At 43.1% G+C, this 18,433-nt stretch overlaps 1 protein-coding gene across 3 annotated transcripts in view; it reads right to left on the reverse strand.

The window, feature by feature from the left end:
- Nucleotides 1-1,141: 1,141 nt before the first annotated feature.
- CHFR (checkpoint with forkhead and ring finger domains) overlaps nt 1,142-18,433 on the reverse strand; it is a 40,813-nt gene continuing 23,521 nt past the window's right edge. Inside the window, exons 15-19 of one of the 3 annotated variants that reach the window (XR_012318443.1) lie at nt 13,408-13,495; nt 11,985-12,092; nt 9,902-9,974; nt 5,727-5,916; nt 1,142-3,571 (exon numbers count right to left, since the gene is read on the reverse strand). Coding sequence is in view for 1 of the 3 variants with exons in the window: in XM_073675891.1 (XP_073531992.1) it covers nt 3,529-3,571; nt 9,902-9,974; nt 11,985-12,092; nt 13,408-13,495 (312 nt within the window). In the remaining 2 variants the exon portion in view is untranslated. The remainder of the gene's footprint in view (nt 3,572-5,726; nt 5,917-9,901; nt 9,975-11,984; nt 12,093-13,407; nt 13,496-18,433) is intronic. The other 2 variants (XR_012318442.1, XM_073675891.1) reach the window with 2 other exon arrangements.

Consider the following 18,433-nt stretch of genomic DNA (forward strand, 5'->3'; position numbering starts at 1 on the left):
CGCGCCTTGCCCATTTTAAATGGAGGACAAGATCTTCCACGCTCACTACAAATGGCTGAATTTGGAGCCAAGTTATATGTAATCCGTGTGATGAGAAACCACAGTTTTAAATACCTGGTCTATAGGTAGCCATTTTGAACAGCATACCGGTGCTAAAAACTTTGCTGACACTGAAAAATATTTGAATGGAGGCCAAAAATGGCAGTATTTTCAGCGCAATTATGTGTGATCCATGTGATGGACAAACCACAGTTTTCAATAGCTGGATTTTTAGCACTGTAATATGGAAAGGACCTGGCTGTATTCTGCAGTGCCAACAAGCAAATGGCGCAGAAAAATGGTGTTCTCTGGATTGCTTTTTAAGCAAAAAATGAGGATTAAGATCCCCAAAAAATTATTCCTGGCCCGAGACCTGAGCTTTGTATAGAAATATCTAACAGCAGCAGAAGACAAACTGGAATGGAGCCTCTTGTGCTATATGCACTGCAGTCTGCTATATACAGTGCCTGCCTGATATCGCTGCAGATGGATTAGTCCTCAGAAGGACTGTTTGTTGAGATGGATATGTGTAATGTACTTGTTTTCTCCCTACACTACCTAATACACAACCAAATCTCTCCCTAGCGCAGCAGCACCTCTCCCTACCCTGCCGAGCACAGCGGCTCATTGTATACATTGTAGTGTTTGTTAATATACTCACCTACTGGAGCTTTCACCGCTGTCCAGCACAGTTTTTCTGCTCTTCTCAGTGACTTCAGCGCAAATGAGACCTGCTGGCTCACTCTATGTGTGAGACAGAAGTTGCTTTTACAATGAAAGCCTATAAAGCCTCCTTCTGATGCTCCATAGGCTTACATTGTGTCACTTCTGGGTCACGCAGAGGGCAGCGAGGGTCAGGAGTAGTCTGCAGAGAGGTGACGTCACTGAGAAGAACAGCGCTGGACAACGCAGAGAGCGGGGGTAGGCGAGTATATTAACACACTCACTACATTACATGTACATACACACATTTAAATAATAAAAAATGTTAGTGGGAGAGCTTCTATAATCAGTGCCCAATTTATGTTCTTAGAAGCACCTAACAACGGTGTACCAATCTTTACCTGTGAGCAATATTTCAATACAATACAAGCAACCCCACATATGAATTGTTTCATGTTTTATTCTTTTCTTATATAGTGCCATCATATTCCGCAGTGCTTTACATACACTAGCATCACTCACTCCTCATTAGAAGACATCCTGGTACTTTCTTGGGTACCTACCCCAAAAGCCTTTTTATTCATTGAAACACTCTCTTTGAAGCTTTTGTCTGATAAGTGGTTGATTTAGGGGCAGTCTTACAAGCAGCAAGTGCCTGTGAAGCCCCTTTGATGCAAAGCAATGATGACTGCTCCTGTTTCCTTGGAGCTAAACCATGATCAACAGAAGATGGTAGTGATTTAAAGCTGCAGTCCCCTATTTAAAGCAACCAGTCTGCTCTTATAATTTAATCAACATGAGAGCATGATAGCATCCTTGTCCTCGTTAACACTTTCTCCTAAGCTAACAAGCTGATCACTAAAATTATGATAATTTTGTGGGAAGGTTGAAAATCAGTAGAAATGGGGCTTTTGTGATTAAGTTAATTTTCACAGCCACTGATGATTCTTATGAAGAGTGATCAAATGAATTGCAAGCTAGCGTTAATGCAAATTGGCACTACAAAAACAAGAAGCAAACTGTGTGATAACCGGAATTTGTCAGTCTCAAAACTTTTGGGCATGATTGTACAGGACTTTTCTTGTCCTATCCGCTCTACTCCCCACTCCAATACTCAGCAAAGATGCTTGCACTATATTCAAGCAGGGAATTCTTCTAAGCAGCAGTTATAAGTAGCTTCTAAATATAAAATTGACATTGCATTTGGGAGAGAGGGAAGCAAAATATGGTAATAAAACATATTACAAAAATTCATAACTCTACAGTGCCTTCAGGATAAAGAATAACTAGTCATTTTTTTTATTTAATTAATAACATAAGATGATGTGGCTTGTCACAGGTGGCCAAATTTCTGCCCACCAAAACGGGCAACTGTTGCACAATTTCGTTTCACGAATGTGCGACCATTGGCCCACCATGGGTTGAGCTTTGGCCAATACCCTCTTAGTGCCTAGTCCTTATGGAAACATCCTTTTAAGAACCCAGGAATATAATTTTTTTTTATAATGCTTGGCGGAGTAGCTGGATTGCAGCGGAAGAAGAAGAAGAACAGCAACTACTACTTAGTTCCACTCAACAGCAGAGTAAAGTTTTCAGTCAAGGGTATAAATAAATATAGTGGGTGCACAGGCTGTAGTCATATCTGGGCCCTGGAGCCTGCAGGGGTTCAAGTTGGAATCCAAATTCTATTAAAAAGTCTAGTATGTTAGAAATTTTGCATCAGGGCCTACAGGCTTCAAATTACACCACTGCTGGCAGTATACTATATATTACATCAAATGCTGTTATAGCCAATGAAGACCTTTATAAGATATGAAGAACTATAAGCATTTCCAGCCCATTCACCCAAATGTACATGTAGAGATGCCCAAAAAATGTTAACACTTCCAGAGATCTATACAAACTCAAGTTTACAGAAAAAAAAGTAAAATACATGATTTATCCATTGCACCGACTACAGTAGATAAGCAACATTGTGTAATAGACAGAGAATTCAACTTTTGAGGTATAAACATTTACTAGAATGATTGCTTCAATTTCCCTGTACTATACAGTGTGTTCTTATAACATGTCGATAGTCTGTGTACAAAAAAAAAAAAAATAATATATAGTATCAGAAATGATACAGGGTACTACTATAAGACATAGCTGTTCCAGAAGTGAATATTCAGTGTTGCAGGCGTTTTCCGTCAGCAACATAAATATTCAGTTATGCAGATCACATACACAGGAACCACAGTGCAGAGCAGAATTTTCCAAGACACAATTAGATGTCAGGAAAAATTATTCGCTTCATTCTAGCCCTTATACAGAAAAGAGAAGCAGACTAGTCAAGTGCATAACAAACCAATGGCTGTAATTTTTTAACCAATTTCCCTGAATGGAAAGCACACTAGAATAGCGGGTAACCTGCAATATATTCAGTGTGAATCTTTAAATAAGTATTAAGTGATGAACAAAACAGGCCATTTACAATACTATAATGTTCATCGATAACAGCAATACAGCGATGTGCAGCCACTGACAATAGGCAGATGCTTCAAATGTTAAACCAGTCATTAACCCAAACTGGAAGAAAGGCATTTTGCATTGTATAATCAGTCGATTGACTGTCCTCAAACCATATCGCAACATATTAAACCCAACAGCAACCATCACTGTGTACCAAAATGTCTGGTACAGTGTAAGCGTTTCGACCTTCCAAGCTAGAAACAGGGCGCTGCACTCTAAGGTCACAGAAATCTTCACATCCTCCTGAATGTCTCTCCTTTTGAGAACGTCATAGCAAAGTTCTAGAGGTGGCTGTTCTTCCAGATGCTACCAGACTTAGTTCTTGAAGCGTGTTTGTTCACAGATGTGGTTGAATTTCCTGGAAAGAGAAAGAAGAAATATTTTACCTTTGATCTTTATAACATTATTGGAGCATCCATTACAAAGAAAAAAAAAACAAACATACTAATAGGAAATGCATTTACGAAAAATAACATCACGCATCAATATTATTATTAATTCATAAATTAATCTGTGATCAAGTACATTGAACCAGGCTAACACAAAGACCTATTTAGTTGGCAGATAAACTGCTTAGACTTGATACAACCCACATCCACTTCTCAGATCAAGCAGGACTATGTATGGACTAGTCTTCAGCCTCTGATTATAAACTATAGGGCCCTCATTCTCAGACACAGTTTGAAATAGAAAACCAATATCTTTGAGTTTCAGTCAAAGAACATCAAAACTGATGCTCAGAATTTTAGGTCCAGGCGTGGGAGAGCTGAAACTAAGATGAGCATTAAAGATTAGACCATCATTTTCAGGGTATGGGGGAGGGGGTTAAACACATTGGTTGAGAATGTTATTTGTATATGTGCAACTGTTATAAAATAAAAAATTGCATGATAAAAAAATAATAATAAAAGATTAGACCATTACGGGTGATGGGGGGGTCGCACTGGAGCAGAGCTCCCGATGTCCAGGCATAAAAGCTACATTTAAAACATTATTCCCCGGCTGAAACTTCTCTAAGGAGAGGGGAAGCGGCTGGACTCTGCATGAAGGTGTGGGACTCAGAGGGAAGATCCGGCATGTCTTTGGGCCCCCAGTCAGCTGAAAGTGGTGAAGAGGATGGCAGTCATCTTAAAGCAGGTATCTGGTACCGTGAGGTGAGAAACCGAGAGGAAAAGTAGCCCCAGAAGCATACTCACCTGGGCTCCCTGGTGTTCAATCGCTCCGGTGGTCCCAAGGGCTCTCTGCTCGGCGGTGATTCTTGATCTACTACCTGCTGCATGGCAGAATGGTACGGAAGCCATTGGGTGATCGCGCTGCTACACTTCTGACATTGTAGGTGGTGAAGAGGTGCAGGAGAGGTACTGCGTAGCACTCTGGGTGAAAGATTGAAGCCTGAAGAGGCCCCTGGAGGTGTCCAACACAGGAGCAGAATCTGACATTAGAAAGCAAGAAGGAGGGTGAGCGACAGCTCTTGCCTCTCCCTCCTGGAGATCAGTTTGGTGTAAATTCTCCCCAACACTACACCGCCTGCTTTACTAGAGTATACCCCCAGCAGTTACTCATCATTGGAGGACTGTGTAGTTCTCCCGGTTGCAGGGGATACTGAAAGCAAACAAGCTGGTAGGGAGGAAGGAGGGGCACAGCCAGAAACCCAAGAAGATGTCGGACTATAAGGTGTGAGGAGGCAGAGAGATTTAGGTGGGCAGGTGCCTGCCAGACAGGAGCAATTTTCCCATAAAGCCAGAAATATAACACCCAGGCCCCTAAGGTCAACAGGGAAAATGTAGGGGTTCTCAAAAAGGATCCCCTTAATCTGATCTTGCGGTGGAAACAGAGGAGGATGAAGACTGTGAAAGGACTTCAAGGGAATCCTCTGAGATAGGAGGTCCTTCGGAGGGGGGATGGGGGACGCACAAAGACTGCGAACATGAATACACCGCCTGGTAATTCTCCTTCCCTGTTGGACATCCTAAATACAGTTAATAAGTGCAACTCAACTCTCGATGCACTAACAGGCCAAGTAGGCTACATTCAGGAAACGGTCTCCATAATCCGACTAGGTGTTCAGAAAGGAGCAGAACATACCACAGCCGTTGAGGGCCGGGTAAGCGAGCTGGAAGAAGTACTTCCACCTGTCTGTAGAGATGTCCAAAATCACACACAGGCGGTGGCAGAGCTGTTGGCCAGAGCTGGGGATCTAGAAAATTGCCAGAGACATAACATAAGATTGGTGGGAGTCCCAGAGAAAGTGGAAGGAGGGGATCCCGACATCTTTTTGAAAAATGTCTCCTTGACACCTTTGTCAAAGAAGTCCTTACCTATTTGCAGTGGAAAGAACACACAGGGTCCCTACCAGACTGGGACAATTGGGCAGACCTTCTCAGCCAGTCTTGATTAAAATACTACATTATGACAAGTCTGAAATGCTCAACATATCATTATCCCCTCAGTAGACTCAATCCCTGAAGTGTAATTTTCCCTTTAGATGGCCTACCGATAACTCAATCACTTACCTGGGAGTTGGCTTCCCTTCTGACCTCACCAAACTATTTAATTTAAATTTCCACCCATTTTTGTCGAAATTGGAGAGGGAATTGGCTTCATGGAACCGTGCCGAGCAGGATCAACATTACAAAAATGAAAATCTTTCCTAGGTTGTTGAACCTTTTTCCACAAGAGAGAGGGAATATGGATTGGAATGGTCTGAAAAAGGTATAACATGTATTTAACTGCTTTGTATGGTCCTCAGGTCATCCTAGGATTAAGTTTAACACATTATCTAGATTTAAAGACACAGGTGGCACTGGTTTACCTGACTGCTGTAATTTTTTTTTTTTTTTTAGCAGCTGCTTACACACAGGTCTTGGATTTGATTCAGGGGTCGACCTCCAAGCAATGGGTTACTACTGCCCAGGACTCCTGCCCCCTTTCAAAAGGATGTTTCACTTTCTTCTAGCACAAGTCATACTCTAAAAATTTTACATTCGTCCCACCAGCAAGGTCCTCTGATTGATCCCTCTGGTCCGCTCTTCCCTATTACAGATAACCCCGGATTCCCTCTGAGTAATTCCTCTAGCTTATTTCTAAATAGTTAAAAAAAGAAGCCCCTACGCTTTTTCCAGATTGCTCCTCAGGGTCTGCTCCTACACCTCACATCCATTCTTCATGGAATCTCTGCATCATAGGTTTCAATATACCCAAATACAACACTTCTTTCGATCATTACCTAACAGGTCGGCGATAACACTACCCCTGTCCACAATTGAAAAGCTTTGTATCTCTTCAACAAGTGTGAAACATGCAATTTCAATTTTATATAAATTGCTTTCATCCTTGGACCTAGAGTTTCTTCCCCACTTTTGTGGAGGCTGGGAGTCAAAACTACAACAAGAATTCTCAAGTGACCAGTGGCATAGGTGCCTTTATCTTTCACATAGGACGCTTATTGCAACCAAAGCCCAAGAGACAAATTATAAGAATGTCTCAAGGTGGTAATGGGTCCCATCGGTTCTACACAAGTGGTTTCCAAAAACCTATAACCTATGTTGGCACTGTGAGCTATGCGAAGGCACTCTGGTCCACATCTGATGGTCCTGTGGGGCTTTAGAAACATTTTGGAAAGATGTCCTCAGGTTAATTCGGGAGGTTACTGGCATAACTATTCCTAATAAACCAGAAGCTACTCTTCTATTCATGGTCCCCATGTCGGGATCAAGTTTTAAAAAAATTCCCTCCTGAGACACCTGCTCCAAGCAGCAAAAACAATTATCTCACGACACTGGAAATCCACGGAAATTCTGTCTCTAGAGGAGTGGTTCGCAGAAATTCCAAGAACCCATCACATGGAATTACTAATCTTGAGTGAGGTTCGATAGATGCAAGATATCAGGCTTAGTGGGCAGAAGGTTTCATTTTTTTCCAGATTTTTCAGCGGCTGTCCAGCGAAAGAGAGGTATGTTTATGGACATCAGAAGGAGATTAAGATTACTGGGAGTTCAGTACCCTGTTTATCCTGCCAAATTAAAAGGGGTAGGATTAAGGTACTACGAAATTCCTTGAAACATCTAAGGATGCTCTGTGATGGCTGGACACTGATGAGCATCAGATCCAGCAGGAGAAGGGAGCCGGAAGGGCCTGGGCGGAAAGTAATCTGTGGAAGGAGAACATTGTAAGATTTAAAGATTCCGGGGGGGGGGGAGCTCCAAGTGTGTCGGGGACTGTTGTATAGGAGTCCTGGGTCTCCTTGTTTAAGATTGCACATGGAGGAAATACCGTTTCGTTATGTGAATGTACTTAAAGGGGTTGTTCACTACTTTAGATTACCCCCCAATGTATCCCCCCGGGGCCTCTAAGCCTTTTTGTAAATACCTTCCGTTGCAGCTAATGCCTGTGAGCGGCGCTATCACTGGCCGCTCACAGGCATCACGTGACACCCGGCTGCAGCCGGCTCTGACATCCGCTGATGTTACGACAAGTGCTGGCAGCAGCCGGGGGTCTTTTTCTTCCAGTTCCAGGTGGATGCCAGGCTGTGGGCGGGGTTTCCCCCCCGCGTCACACCCGGCATCCACTGCGCGCTCTGCCTCTCCCCATTCATTGGGAAAGCGCGCGGTGGTAACCCTGCCCACCACCCAGCAGCCACCATGGGGACCCCAGCGCTGAGTCACGCCTCACTTGTCGTGACGTCAGAGCGGGGTCACGTGATGCCTGTGAGCGGCCACCAATAGCACAACTCACAGGCATTACCTGCAAGGGAAGGTATTTACAAAAAGGCTTAGGGGCGCTGGCGGGATATATTGGAGCATTAACCTAAAGTAGTGCACAACTTCTTTAATTCCCTTTTTTTGTTTATCTTGTGATATGGGAGTGGGTTCTTCTCCGCAGTAGTCAGCACTTGTTAAAGTAGTTTTACTGGTAAGGGTAGGTTTAAACTGGTTACGGGGAAGTGGGGAGGGTAAAATTGGGGGTGTGGGGTAGGGGAGGGGAATGTTTTTAATGGTACACACATGTTTATTTTGAGCTCTGGGAGTGGAAAACATCTCAGCAATACACTAAGGTGGGGAGTATTTTGAAAGTTCTTTTGGTTTTTAAAAAATGGGTCCAAGGATAAAATTTGAGTCCTGTAATGTTTGTGGTCTTAAAGATAACGTCAAGAGACAGGCAATCTTTGAACAGATTAGAAGATTTAGCCCCGCTATTCTAGGATTGCAAGAAATGCATTTAACCAAGGATTCTATTTATCTGCTTCATATGTCATGGATAGGGTTTGGCCTTCATTCTGGTTATTCCAACTACGCACGGGGTGTCGGCCTTCTAAGTGCACAGAAACATTTCTTTGATCTGATTAGATTGATTTAGAGATGTGGAGGGGCAGTGCATTGGGGTTCATTGTAAACTGTCTCATTTTGAATGTGTTCTTGTAGTAATATATATTCCTCCTCCTTTTTCAAATATTCCGCTGATATTTCATCCCTCTTTAATATTACATATTCTCCTAGGTTTCTATCATACCACTTTACTCTTCAATTTCAGGTACAGGTGGACCTAACACCAAATAGACATCTTTTGAGCTGGAAGCTTAACCTATTTTGGCTCAAACTTATCAACATAGACGAAATTAGGGGAAAGCTGACAGTTTTTCGAAATAAATGAAAGAAAATATTAGACCATCAGTCATCTCTACCCCTGTGCAGCCTCCACTGGGGTACAGGAACCTTTCTTCATACATGCAGTGTATATACCCACAGTACAGATTTAGGAAAGAGGTTCCATTAAAAAAGTGATCAGATGAGCAGTTTGACATAACAGTTATAATATATATTTTTTTTAAGTAAGGCTTTAATTGTTCTTGTAAAAAAGTGTGAATGTCCTGGCAGCAAACGCCACACTGGTGGCAAGATTGTGTAATGCTATGACATACCCGCTGTTGTGTGTACAATAGTAGTTTAATCTACCAACAGCTGAAAAGCCACGTATAAGTGGGCTTTGGAGCCACATTTGGCCCCTTAAAGGGGTTGCCCCATGAATCAACTGTGATACCATGCCGTCCTGTCTGTGTATTCTCTTTTGCGTCCTCACCTGCCCAGGAGCTGTGGTATGATCAGACCATGTTCCTGCACGGTCAGATACAGCCATTACACAGTACATAGCAGGGGCACATTCATAAGATTATCTCAGCACAGGAACATTTTATTTAAACACATCCAATTGTGGAACTTATTATTATTATTACAAAATCTATTGATTAAAAATCAACTTTAAAATAAAGGGGGTTTCCCACAAAAAAAGTTTAAGTCAATAGTTGAATAACATTACCTTCGCACAATTTAAAAATGAAGGAAAAAAAATCAAAATTTGCCAGCATCAGACTTTTAAACAGCTAAACATTGTCATATTGTCATATTAAAGTCCACCAAAATGTAGAACAGCACAAAAACAATTTTCTCAAAAAGAAAGGTTTCTGTGTTTTCTGCAAAAACAAAAATCGAAACCATAAACTGCCTCACTGATAACAATCGCACTGATGGCATAGTTTACTGAAACAGAAAACAAAACTAAAGTTATGATACCAATGTGAACAGAGCCTGTATATATGTTTGATGGTTACATGAAAGGATAACAAAACTAATTTACAACTGACAAGACAGGATCCTAGAGTCATGACACATTACCAGTGATCTACAATACTCACATGGCATGGTGTGCTTTAACCTGAGTTCTGCAGTTTCTTCCCCAATAACAATTTGGTCTCGATGTCACTGCCACTGAAAGCAACACAGAAATTACTTTTCATTAATACAATATCTGCGGAGTAGCTCCAATAGGGTCATCAACTTCTTAAACTATCTCGACTCCTCTAAACCAGATAATAGTAACATTCCCCTACCTATAGACTAGAATATATACACTGATCAGTCTGCGGCCGCACGGTTTAGTATCAATATCGTGAGACGATTGACGTGGTGGGTGGACTTCCAGCCACACCATAAGGCCTCATTCAGGCATCTGTTTATTTTTTTCACATAAATACAAAAAAAACAAAACAGTTTCATCAGTATTTACATTTCTACCATCATTGTTTCATCAATGTTTTTCCTCACATGCTACCAAAAAACCTAATTAGGCCTCGCTCACGCAACCGTATTTTTGATTAGAGTGCAGTATGTGGAAAAAATGAACAGCATTCGGACCAATGTTATTCAAGGGGGCAGTGCCGATGAATGATTTTTTTTCACTTTCACTGACCAAATCGGTGTATGGGGGGGGGGGGGACAAAAAAAAAAAAAAAAAAACACAGCATGCACTAATTTCTTAATTTATTAACCAATGGAGGCCTGGATTTGGAGTCACCTCCAAAATTAAAGTGGAAAAACACACTACAGGCTGATCCAACTTTGATGTAATGTCCTTAAAACAAGTCAAAATGGCTCAGTATTGTGTGTGGCCTCCACGTGCCTGTATGACTTCCCTACAACGCCTGGACATGCGGCATGCCCCTGATGAGGTTGCGGATGGTCTCCTGTGGGATCTCCTCCCAGACCTGGACTAAAGCATCCGCCAACTCCTGGGCAGTCTGTGGTGCAACGTGACGTTGGTGGATGGAGCGAGACATGATGTCCCAGATGTGCTCAATCGGATTCAGGTCTCGGGAAGGGGCGGGCCAGTCCATAGCTTCAATGCCTTCATCTTGCAGGAACTGCTGACACACTCCAGCCACATGAGGTCTGGCATTTGTCCTGCATTAGGAAGAACCCAAGGCCAACCGCACCAGCATATGGTCTCACAAGGGGTCTGAGGATTTCATCTCAGTACCTAATGGCAGTCAGGCTAACTCTGGTGAGCACATGGAGGGCTGTGCGGCCCTCCAAAGAAATGCCACCCCACCCCATTACTGACCCACTGCCAAACCGGTCATGCTGAAGGATGTTGCAGGCAGCAGATCGCTCTCCACGGCGTCTCCAGACTCTGTCACGTCTGTCACATGTGCTCAGTGTGAACCTGCTTTCATCTGTGAAGAACACAGGGCGCCAGTGGCGACTTTGCCAATCCTGGTGTTCTGTGGCAAATGCCAAGCGTCCTGCACGGTGTTGGGCTGTGAGCACAACCCCCATCTGTGGACATCGGGTCCTCATACCACCCTCATGGAGTCGGTTTCTAACAGTTTGTGCAGACACATGCACATTTGTGGCCTGCTGGAGGTCATTTTGCAGAGCTCTGGCAGTGCTCCTCCTGTTCCTCCTTGCACAAAGGCGGAGGTAGCGGTCCTGCTGCTGGGTTGTTGCCCTCCTACGGCCCCCCTCCACGTCTCCTGGTGTACCTGCCTGTCTCCTGGTAGCGCCTCCAGACACAGCAAACCTTCTTGCCACAGCTCGCATTGATGTGCCATCCTGGATGAGCTGCCCTACCTGAGTAACTTCTGTGGGTTGTAGAGTCCGTCTCATGCTACCACGAGTGTGAAAGCACAGCCAACATTCAAAAGTGATCAAAACATCAGCCAGAAAGCATTAATACTGAGATTTGGTCTGTGGTCCCCACCTGCAGAACCACTCCTTTATTGAGGGTGTCTTGATAATTGCCAATAATTTCCATCTATTGTCTATTCCATTTGCACAACAGCATGTGAAATTGATTGTCAATCAGTGTTGCTTCCTAAGTGGACAGTTTGATTTCACAGAAGTTTGATTTACTTGGAGCTATATTCTGTTGTTTAAGTGTTCCCTTTATTTTTTTGAGCAGTGTATGAAACTATAGTAGAGGAAAAAAACTCAAGGTACCTGGTAACTCAGAAGGTGGAATGTTTTGTCTGTATTGATAGGTGAGATCTCTGAAGTTACGCAGGCCACAGAAGTAGCAAAGCACAGTATTACCGTTAATCCTGTAATCTGAAAAAAATAAATATAAGAAAAAATGAAGGGGAACCAGAACACCAATAACGTTAAGAGTTTTGGCCACTTTCCATAAAAACTGACCATAACTTCTGTCCATCTAATGGCTGCTGGTTGAGGAACAAGTAACTAGACAAGTCCATCAGCCTCTTGTAACAGAAAGGCAGTTTTCTCATGTAAGATGGTTTTACAACTGGTGGAGGCTGATGGACAGGTCTGGTCACATGCTCCTCCACCAGTAGACAATGTACAGACAGAAGTCCTGCTCAGTTTGTGAAGAAACCCACACCAGCAAGATAACGTGGCCAACTCCTTTAAGCTGACCTTTCACCAAATTGAGGGGCAGTACTGCAGAGTTGAGTCTCATTACAAACACTTCTCCCTCTCATAATGCTGCCAGCTCTGTCAATCATAAGCAGGCTTCCATACATAAGGGGAAAAAGAATATACCCCCACTATAACTTGGAACAGGCTCTGTGTGAAACATAATGACACAGTCTGCTCTCCTCACTGCAGAGTGATTACATGTAGCCCAGCAGACAAGAGTATGATTAACAGCTTTCATCTCCAGCAGTCAGTGTGGGGGGAAAGGGCAGCATATCAGAGTTGGCAGCACTACACTTGCTTTTACAATGCTAATGTGTATTTGGTCCTGCCACTAAAGCTCATTTGGAATTTGAGAGGAGTGCTGCTAGAAGTGTTTGTAATGAGACTCAACTTCTGCAGCACTGCCCCTCCCCCCATACTGACTGCTGGAGATGAAAACTGAAAACTATCAGTTAATCACATTCAGCTCTGGACTTCAGCATGTCGGAAAAATGAAGCACTACTAATACTCAAATGGGTTTAAAAGAAGGAAACAAAAAAGAACAAACAAAAAACTACTTAGATCATTAATGTCACCACAATGGAGAGGTGTAATAAAAAAAATATTTTTTACTCCATACTTGGTGAAAAGTCCACTTTAATATGAAGGATATAAAATAGCAAGCTTAGAAATAGCTTGCCTGGTGTTGATGAACAAGCGATGGACAACCCATGAAAGGGACATACCATAGTATAGAAAGCCATTCTAGCAATATTTATTAGTAAAGCAAAGGTAAAAATACAGACCTGCAGATTTAGGCAGAGTTGCAGAGGGACAGCAATATCGCTATCTAGTGGGCATAATGAGTACTGCAGTTATAGGAAGTACGCCTATTGTAATTTTGACTGATTTGAAGAGTCTTTATCATACCAACGCTAAAACATGGATTTACAGGGAAAATAGCTTACAAAAGTAAATAGATAAAATAATCTGCCGTCTACTTACCAGGAAGCATAAAAACACCTCGCTGAACGGCTGCAAGACTTTCATGCAGTAAGTCTTTCCACGTTAAACCCCTGGATGCCAGGTAATTCTAAGGAGATACAGTCCATACAGACGTGTTAACAGTACTGAAATGGCAATACAGGAACATAATCCAACTGAGCATTTCTAATCATAGCAGTTTAGACTTTTTACTATGCAGAGCTGGGTCATAAGCGCAGTTTACATGCGTTGTTTTTTTTGTACCCTTTGAAACTATCATTATAAAGTTAGTAAACAAAAAACAAACAAATTCATTAGTTCAAACTTCTATATTGATCGAGGAAAGGGGGAATTACATTTCACACTCTGGGGAGTATTTGCAGCCACAGATTTCAGATTCACTGCTCCTTTAAAGCAGATTTTTTTTTTTTAAAGCAAAAAAAAAAAAAGTTTTAGATTGCATTAGTTTTCCTACTAACCTCGAAAGGGAAGCTATAAAATTTTTGTGAAAATAATGTGGGCAATATACTATATATTGTGAATGCCAAGTATCAGTCTACCCATGCATGTACGGATGAATTACCTACTGTAAGAGTATATAACGTAAGTCTACCCATGACATTTCAACTAGCAGCTCGGCTGATGAACCAAAGTAGACCATTACCAGCGAGCTGTGGGAAGAGGCCAAAGATTTAGAAGGGGAAATTTCCTAACAAACAAGGCACTACATAAACTCTTGTTTTCGCCATTACGTCAAGTGCTCTGTAGATAATGAGTACATTGCACCATCTAGTGGTTGTACTTGTATTTGCTATGCTAAAAGTCTGAATTTCTAAAAGCCTTGGTCTATGAAAACAACCCCTGTCCATATGGTAGTGCGTATAGACATCATAAAGGAAAGCCCTTGCTCAGGACCCTCCTCCATGAGCCACAATTAACAGCACAAGGAGCTCCTGCTCTGGTGTACTCCAGTACTTATTTGAGGCCAAAATTCCTGCAAGATCAGTTGTTTGCATGGAGTGTTGAAATTAATTAGTTTCCCCCCTACCCTGGCAGCTGCATTTTTAAAAAGTTTGTGCCAGATTAGGTAATTTTTGCCTCCAAAATTATTTAGCAAATATATTACATTTACCAATATACATACAATCAAATTGTCATGAATGGTAGCTGGAATAAATGGCAATACAGTTTAAGGAGTATTTTTGCTATAATCACTGGTTCTAAATTCAGATAGCAGGAAATAGATAACATATAAAGTTGGTTTTACAGCAGCTGACTGGCAGTGTTAAGCGACCGATCGGCAGCATGTTTGCAGATTAACAATTGTTAAATAGCCTGTTAGACAGGAGGCCATGTTTCTGATATGCACAGAACACCAAGCAATAGATAACCAATGCTCACAGGAACGATCATTGCTCTCGGCAGCACAGGTCCTGAGAACACAGTACAATGTGCTGCTGAGAATAATGATTTTTAAAGAGACTGTCAGCACAGGATGACTGTTCACACCAAGTAAAGGTGTTGGGTGCACTAAGGCGGGGCCAATCATTTAACTACACCTTCCCACTTGCTTGTTTTCCCTTATTATCCACCCTCCTCTCCTTTGATTGACAGCTCTGGCTTTATAGGGCCAGAGAAGGGCAGAGATAGAGGGAAATCAAGCAGATGGGAAGGTGTATTTAAAATGATTAGCCCCGCCGTGAAGCACCGAGCGCGTGTAATTGATTTGAATAGTCATCTTGTGCCAACAGAGTTCCTTTAACCAAGCCAAAAGATCATTTTACCTAATGAAGGATCATTTTACCTAATGAAGGAACATTTTACCTAATGAAGGAACATTTTACCTAATGAAGGAACATTTTACCTAATGAAGGAACATTTTGCTCATTTGTCATATGATCAGCAGCCTGTTTAGACAGCAGGGTTATTGGTAAACTAACGTTCCTAAGAACTTATTTATAATCCTGCAGTGTGAATGCACCTTAAAAGGGAATCTATCAGGTTTTTACTAACAAATCTGACAGCAGCATAATACAGGGGCAGAGACCCAGATTCCAGTGATACATTATTTACTTGTCTGCTTAGTATAGTTTTTTTTTAAATCACAGTTTCCGTATTTTTCGGACCTTAAGACGCACTTTTTCCCCCCCAAATGTGGGAGGAAAATGGGGGGTGCGTCTTATGGTCCGAACGTTGCGTACCTGCGGTGGTGGTGGAGCGGGATCTTCCTCCTTCAAGGTGGCGGCGGCAGCAAAGGAGGAGGAGGTGAGATGCTGCGGGTGTCTGGCTGGAGGCCGTGGATGTCTGGTTGGGGGCCAGGGCGGGTTAGACTGGATGCAGGCAGTGTCTGACTGCGGGCCGGGGCGGTGAGCGGCGCAGGTTTCCGGTGTGCGCGGTCCACTTCCTGAAGCTGTGATCCACAGTAAAATGGCCGTCCGAGCCGGCGCATGCGCCGACTTGTAGCTCGGGCGGCCATTTTCCTGTAGACCACAGCTTCAGGAAGATGGCCGCACACACCGGAAACCTGCGCCGCTCACCGCCCCGGCCCGCAGTCAGACACTGCCTGCATCCAGTCTAACCCCAGCCAGACACCCACGGCCCCCAGCCAGTCACCCGCAGCACCTCATCTCCTCCTCCTTTGCTGTTGCCGCCGCCACCACCGGCGGCACGCAGCCGGATCCCGGTCCCTGCCCTCAGGCAGGCAGGCCCCTATCGCCAAACACTGGCCCCGGCCCTCAGCCAGGCCTAGGGCCCGGCCCCCAGCCAGGCACTGTCATCACCACTGAGTGGCAGCTATTTGCATATGCACATTGTACACAGAAAGCGGTCCATCAGTAGTGTGGGTGGGGGAGGGGGAGGGGTATACAGAGCGGATCATTCAGAGAACTGGTAGTTCTGCAGCAGAGAAAACATTTTTTTTTATCAAAACTGCAGCAAGTAGCCTTGCAAGGTATACAGAGCTGGAATCAGTGTCTCTTGTCCAACATCCTGATACTCTGAGATGGGGGTAGCAAAAACCTGATGACAGATTCCCTTTAAGAATGATTTGCCTGTTGCTGTTCTCTATGCCAAAATAAGAAATAAACCTCTTACTTTTAGGATATATATAAGAATAGGTTAAACACACGGTGAATATTTTATTATCAGAAGTTGAAGATCTGTTTGCAAACATAGTGCAGTTAGCACAATGGTCGGAGAATGTATTTTTCACTATGCTGCTACTCCATTATCTCAAATGTCACCAGCTGTAAACTATACATTTGTTGATACAAGACGTACTTTACAGTAGTTGGTGTTTTATAGCCCAGCTGGATCACAGTCTACAGGCCAGCAGTGATCACCTGCCACCTCGTAACTTGCACCTTTAGGCTATGTGCCCACGATGCGGAAATGCTCCGTATTTTTTCCTGAGCGTTTCTGCATCTCCCTGGCAGAAAAAATGCATGCGGATTGTACATGCGGATTGTACATGTGTTTTTCCTGCCAGGGACAAGAGGATGTGAAGTGTTCTTCACTTGCATTTCCTCATGCGGGTTGTCGAGCGCTTTCCAATCGATTTTAGCATCACTTGGAAAGTGCTTGACAACTTGTTCACACTATATAAATCCATGCAACCGGCATGGATTTATATGGTGTGACCGAAAGAATGTTAAAAATAAAAAATATATACTTACCTTCTGATGGCCCCCGGAGTCCTTGCCTCTGCTTGCCGACAGCTCGCGGTAGATTTAAGGACTTGCCGACATCAGCGGTTGCGTGACCCGTCACATGACTAAATGATGTCAGCGCAGGTCCTTGAGTCCACCGCGATCTGCCGGCAAGCCAAGACAAGCACACCGGGGGCCATCAGAAGGTAAGTATAATATTTATTTTATTCCTTTTTTTTTTTTACAGGTTCTATGGTACCCGGGTCCGGAGGAGAGTCTCCTCTTCTCCAGACCCGGGTACCATCCGCACATTGAAACGCATGGATTCCGCATGTACCGATGCAGTGATGCGGATATTATGCGTTCCAATGCAAGTCAACGTCGGCGAAGAAGCAGCGCTTCCGCAAAATAATTGGTAGTGCTGCGTTTTTTTTCCATAATGATAATCCGCAGCGGAAATTTGCACAGCACATGCAGATTATCATTGGGGAACATGGCAGACCTTCTACCAAGCGTTTTTTAAGCGGCAATTCCGCTACGGAAACGCTTAAAAACGCATCGTGGGCACACGGCCTTAGTTAGACTAATCATCATGTCATTACTAAGGTCTAAGGTCAGGTGCACACGGCAATCGATTCTCTCATCAGAAAGAATTGGGCCGATTACGCAAATTACACTCTAATCAGAGGTCGATCAGAGTGTCAGCTTAGGGTGATCCAATTCTGTCAAATTAGAGAAATGGAGCACTGTGGAGAAGGTGGTGAACAAAAGTTCTCAATTGTGTCAGTACGCAGAATTCGGACTGCACTCAGATGTCATCTGAGTGTAGTGCAATGATTTCCACACACTCATTGACTTGCATGGCCAAGTGGGATCCAAATATCGGATCAAACTCGGACATGCTGCAATTTTTTGTCGAACTGACTTGGTCCGAAGAAAAAAAAAAAAAGGAAAAATCAGACAGGTGCATAACATTGGTCCGAGCGTGATCTGATGTTTTGTTGGATCACACTTGGATGGAAAATACGGTGGTGTGCACCTGGCCTAAAACTCATCCCAGAGAAAAACAGACTTAAAAAAAAAATCAAATCTGGTCTATTTTTGTTTCACTCAAAAGGGACAATATGATGTTGAAAATGGTTTCATATGCATACAGAATTTTATAAAACAGGAAGAGCTTCTCAGATTGATGTATATATTTGTTGCAAATGTTTCAGCAAAACATGCATTTTACTCATTGAAATCCCTGGTGTTTGTATGTATGAGTCCAGTGGGCGGTCCTACTCAGTGATTCAGTGTCTTCCCTGTATGACTGTGCATGCAGAAACGAGTAGGGCCACCCATTGGACTCGTATGCATACAAATACCAGGAATTTCAATGAACAAACCAAGTTATACTG

The sequence above is a fragment of the Phyllobates terribilis genome, unplaced genomic scaffold, assembly GCF_046119375.1.
Source record: "Phyllobates terribilis strain yellow unplaced genomic scaffold, ASM4611937v1 Scaffold_1__5_contigs__length_1240528914, whole genome shotgun sequence".
Lineage (NCBI taxonomy): Eukaryota > Metazoa > Chordata > Amphibia > Anura > Dendrobatidae > Phyllobates > Phyllobates terribilis.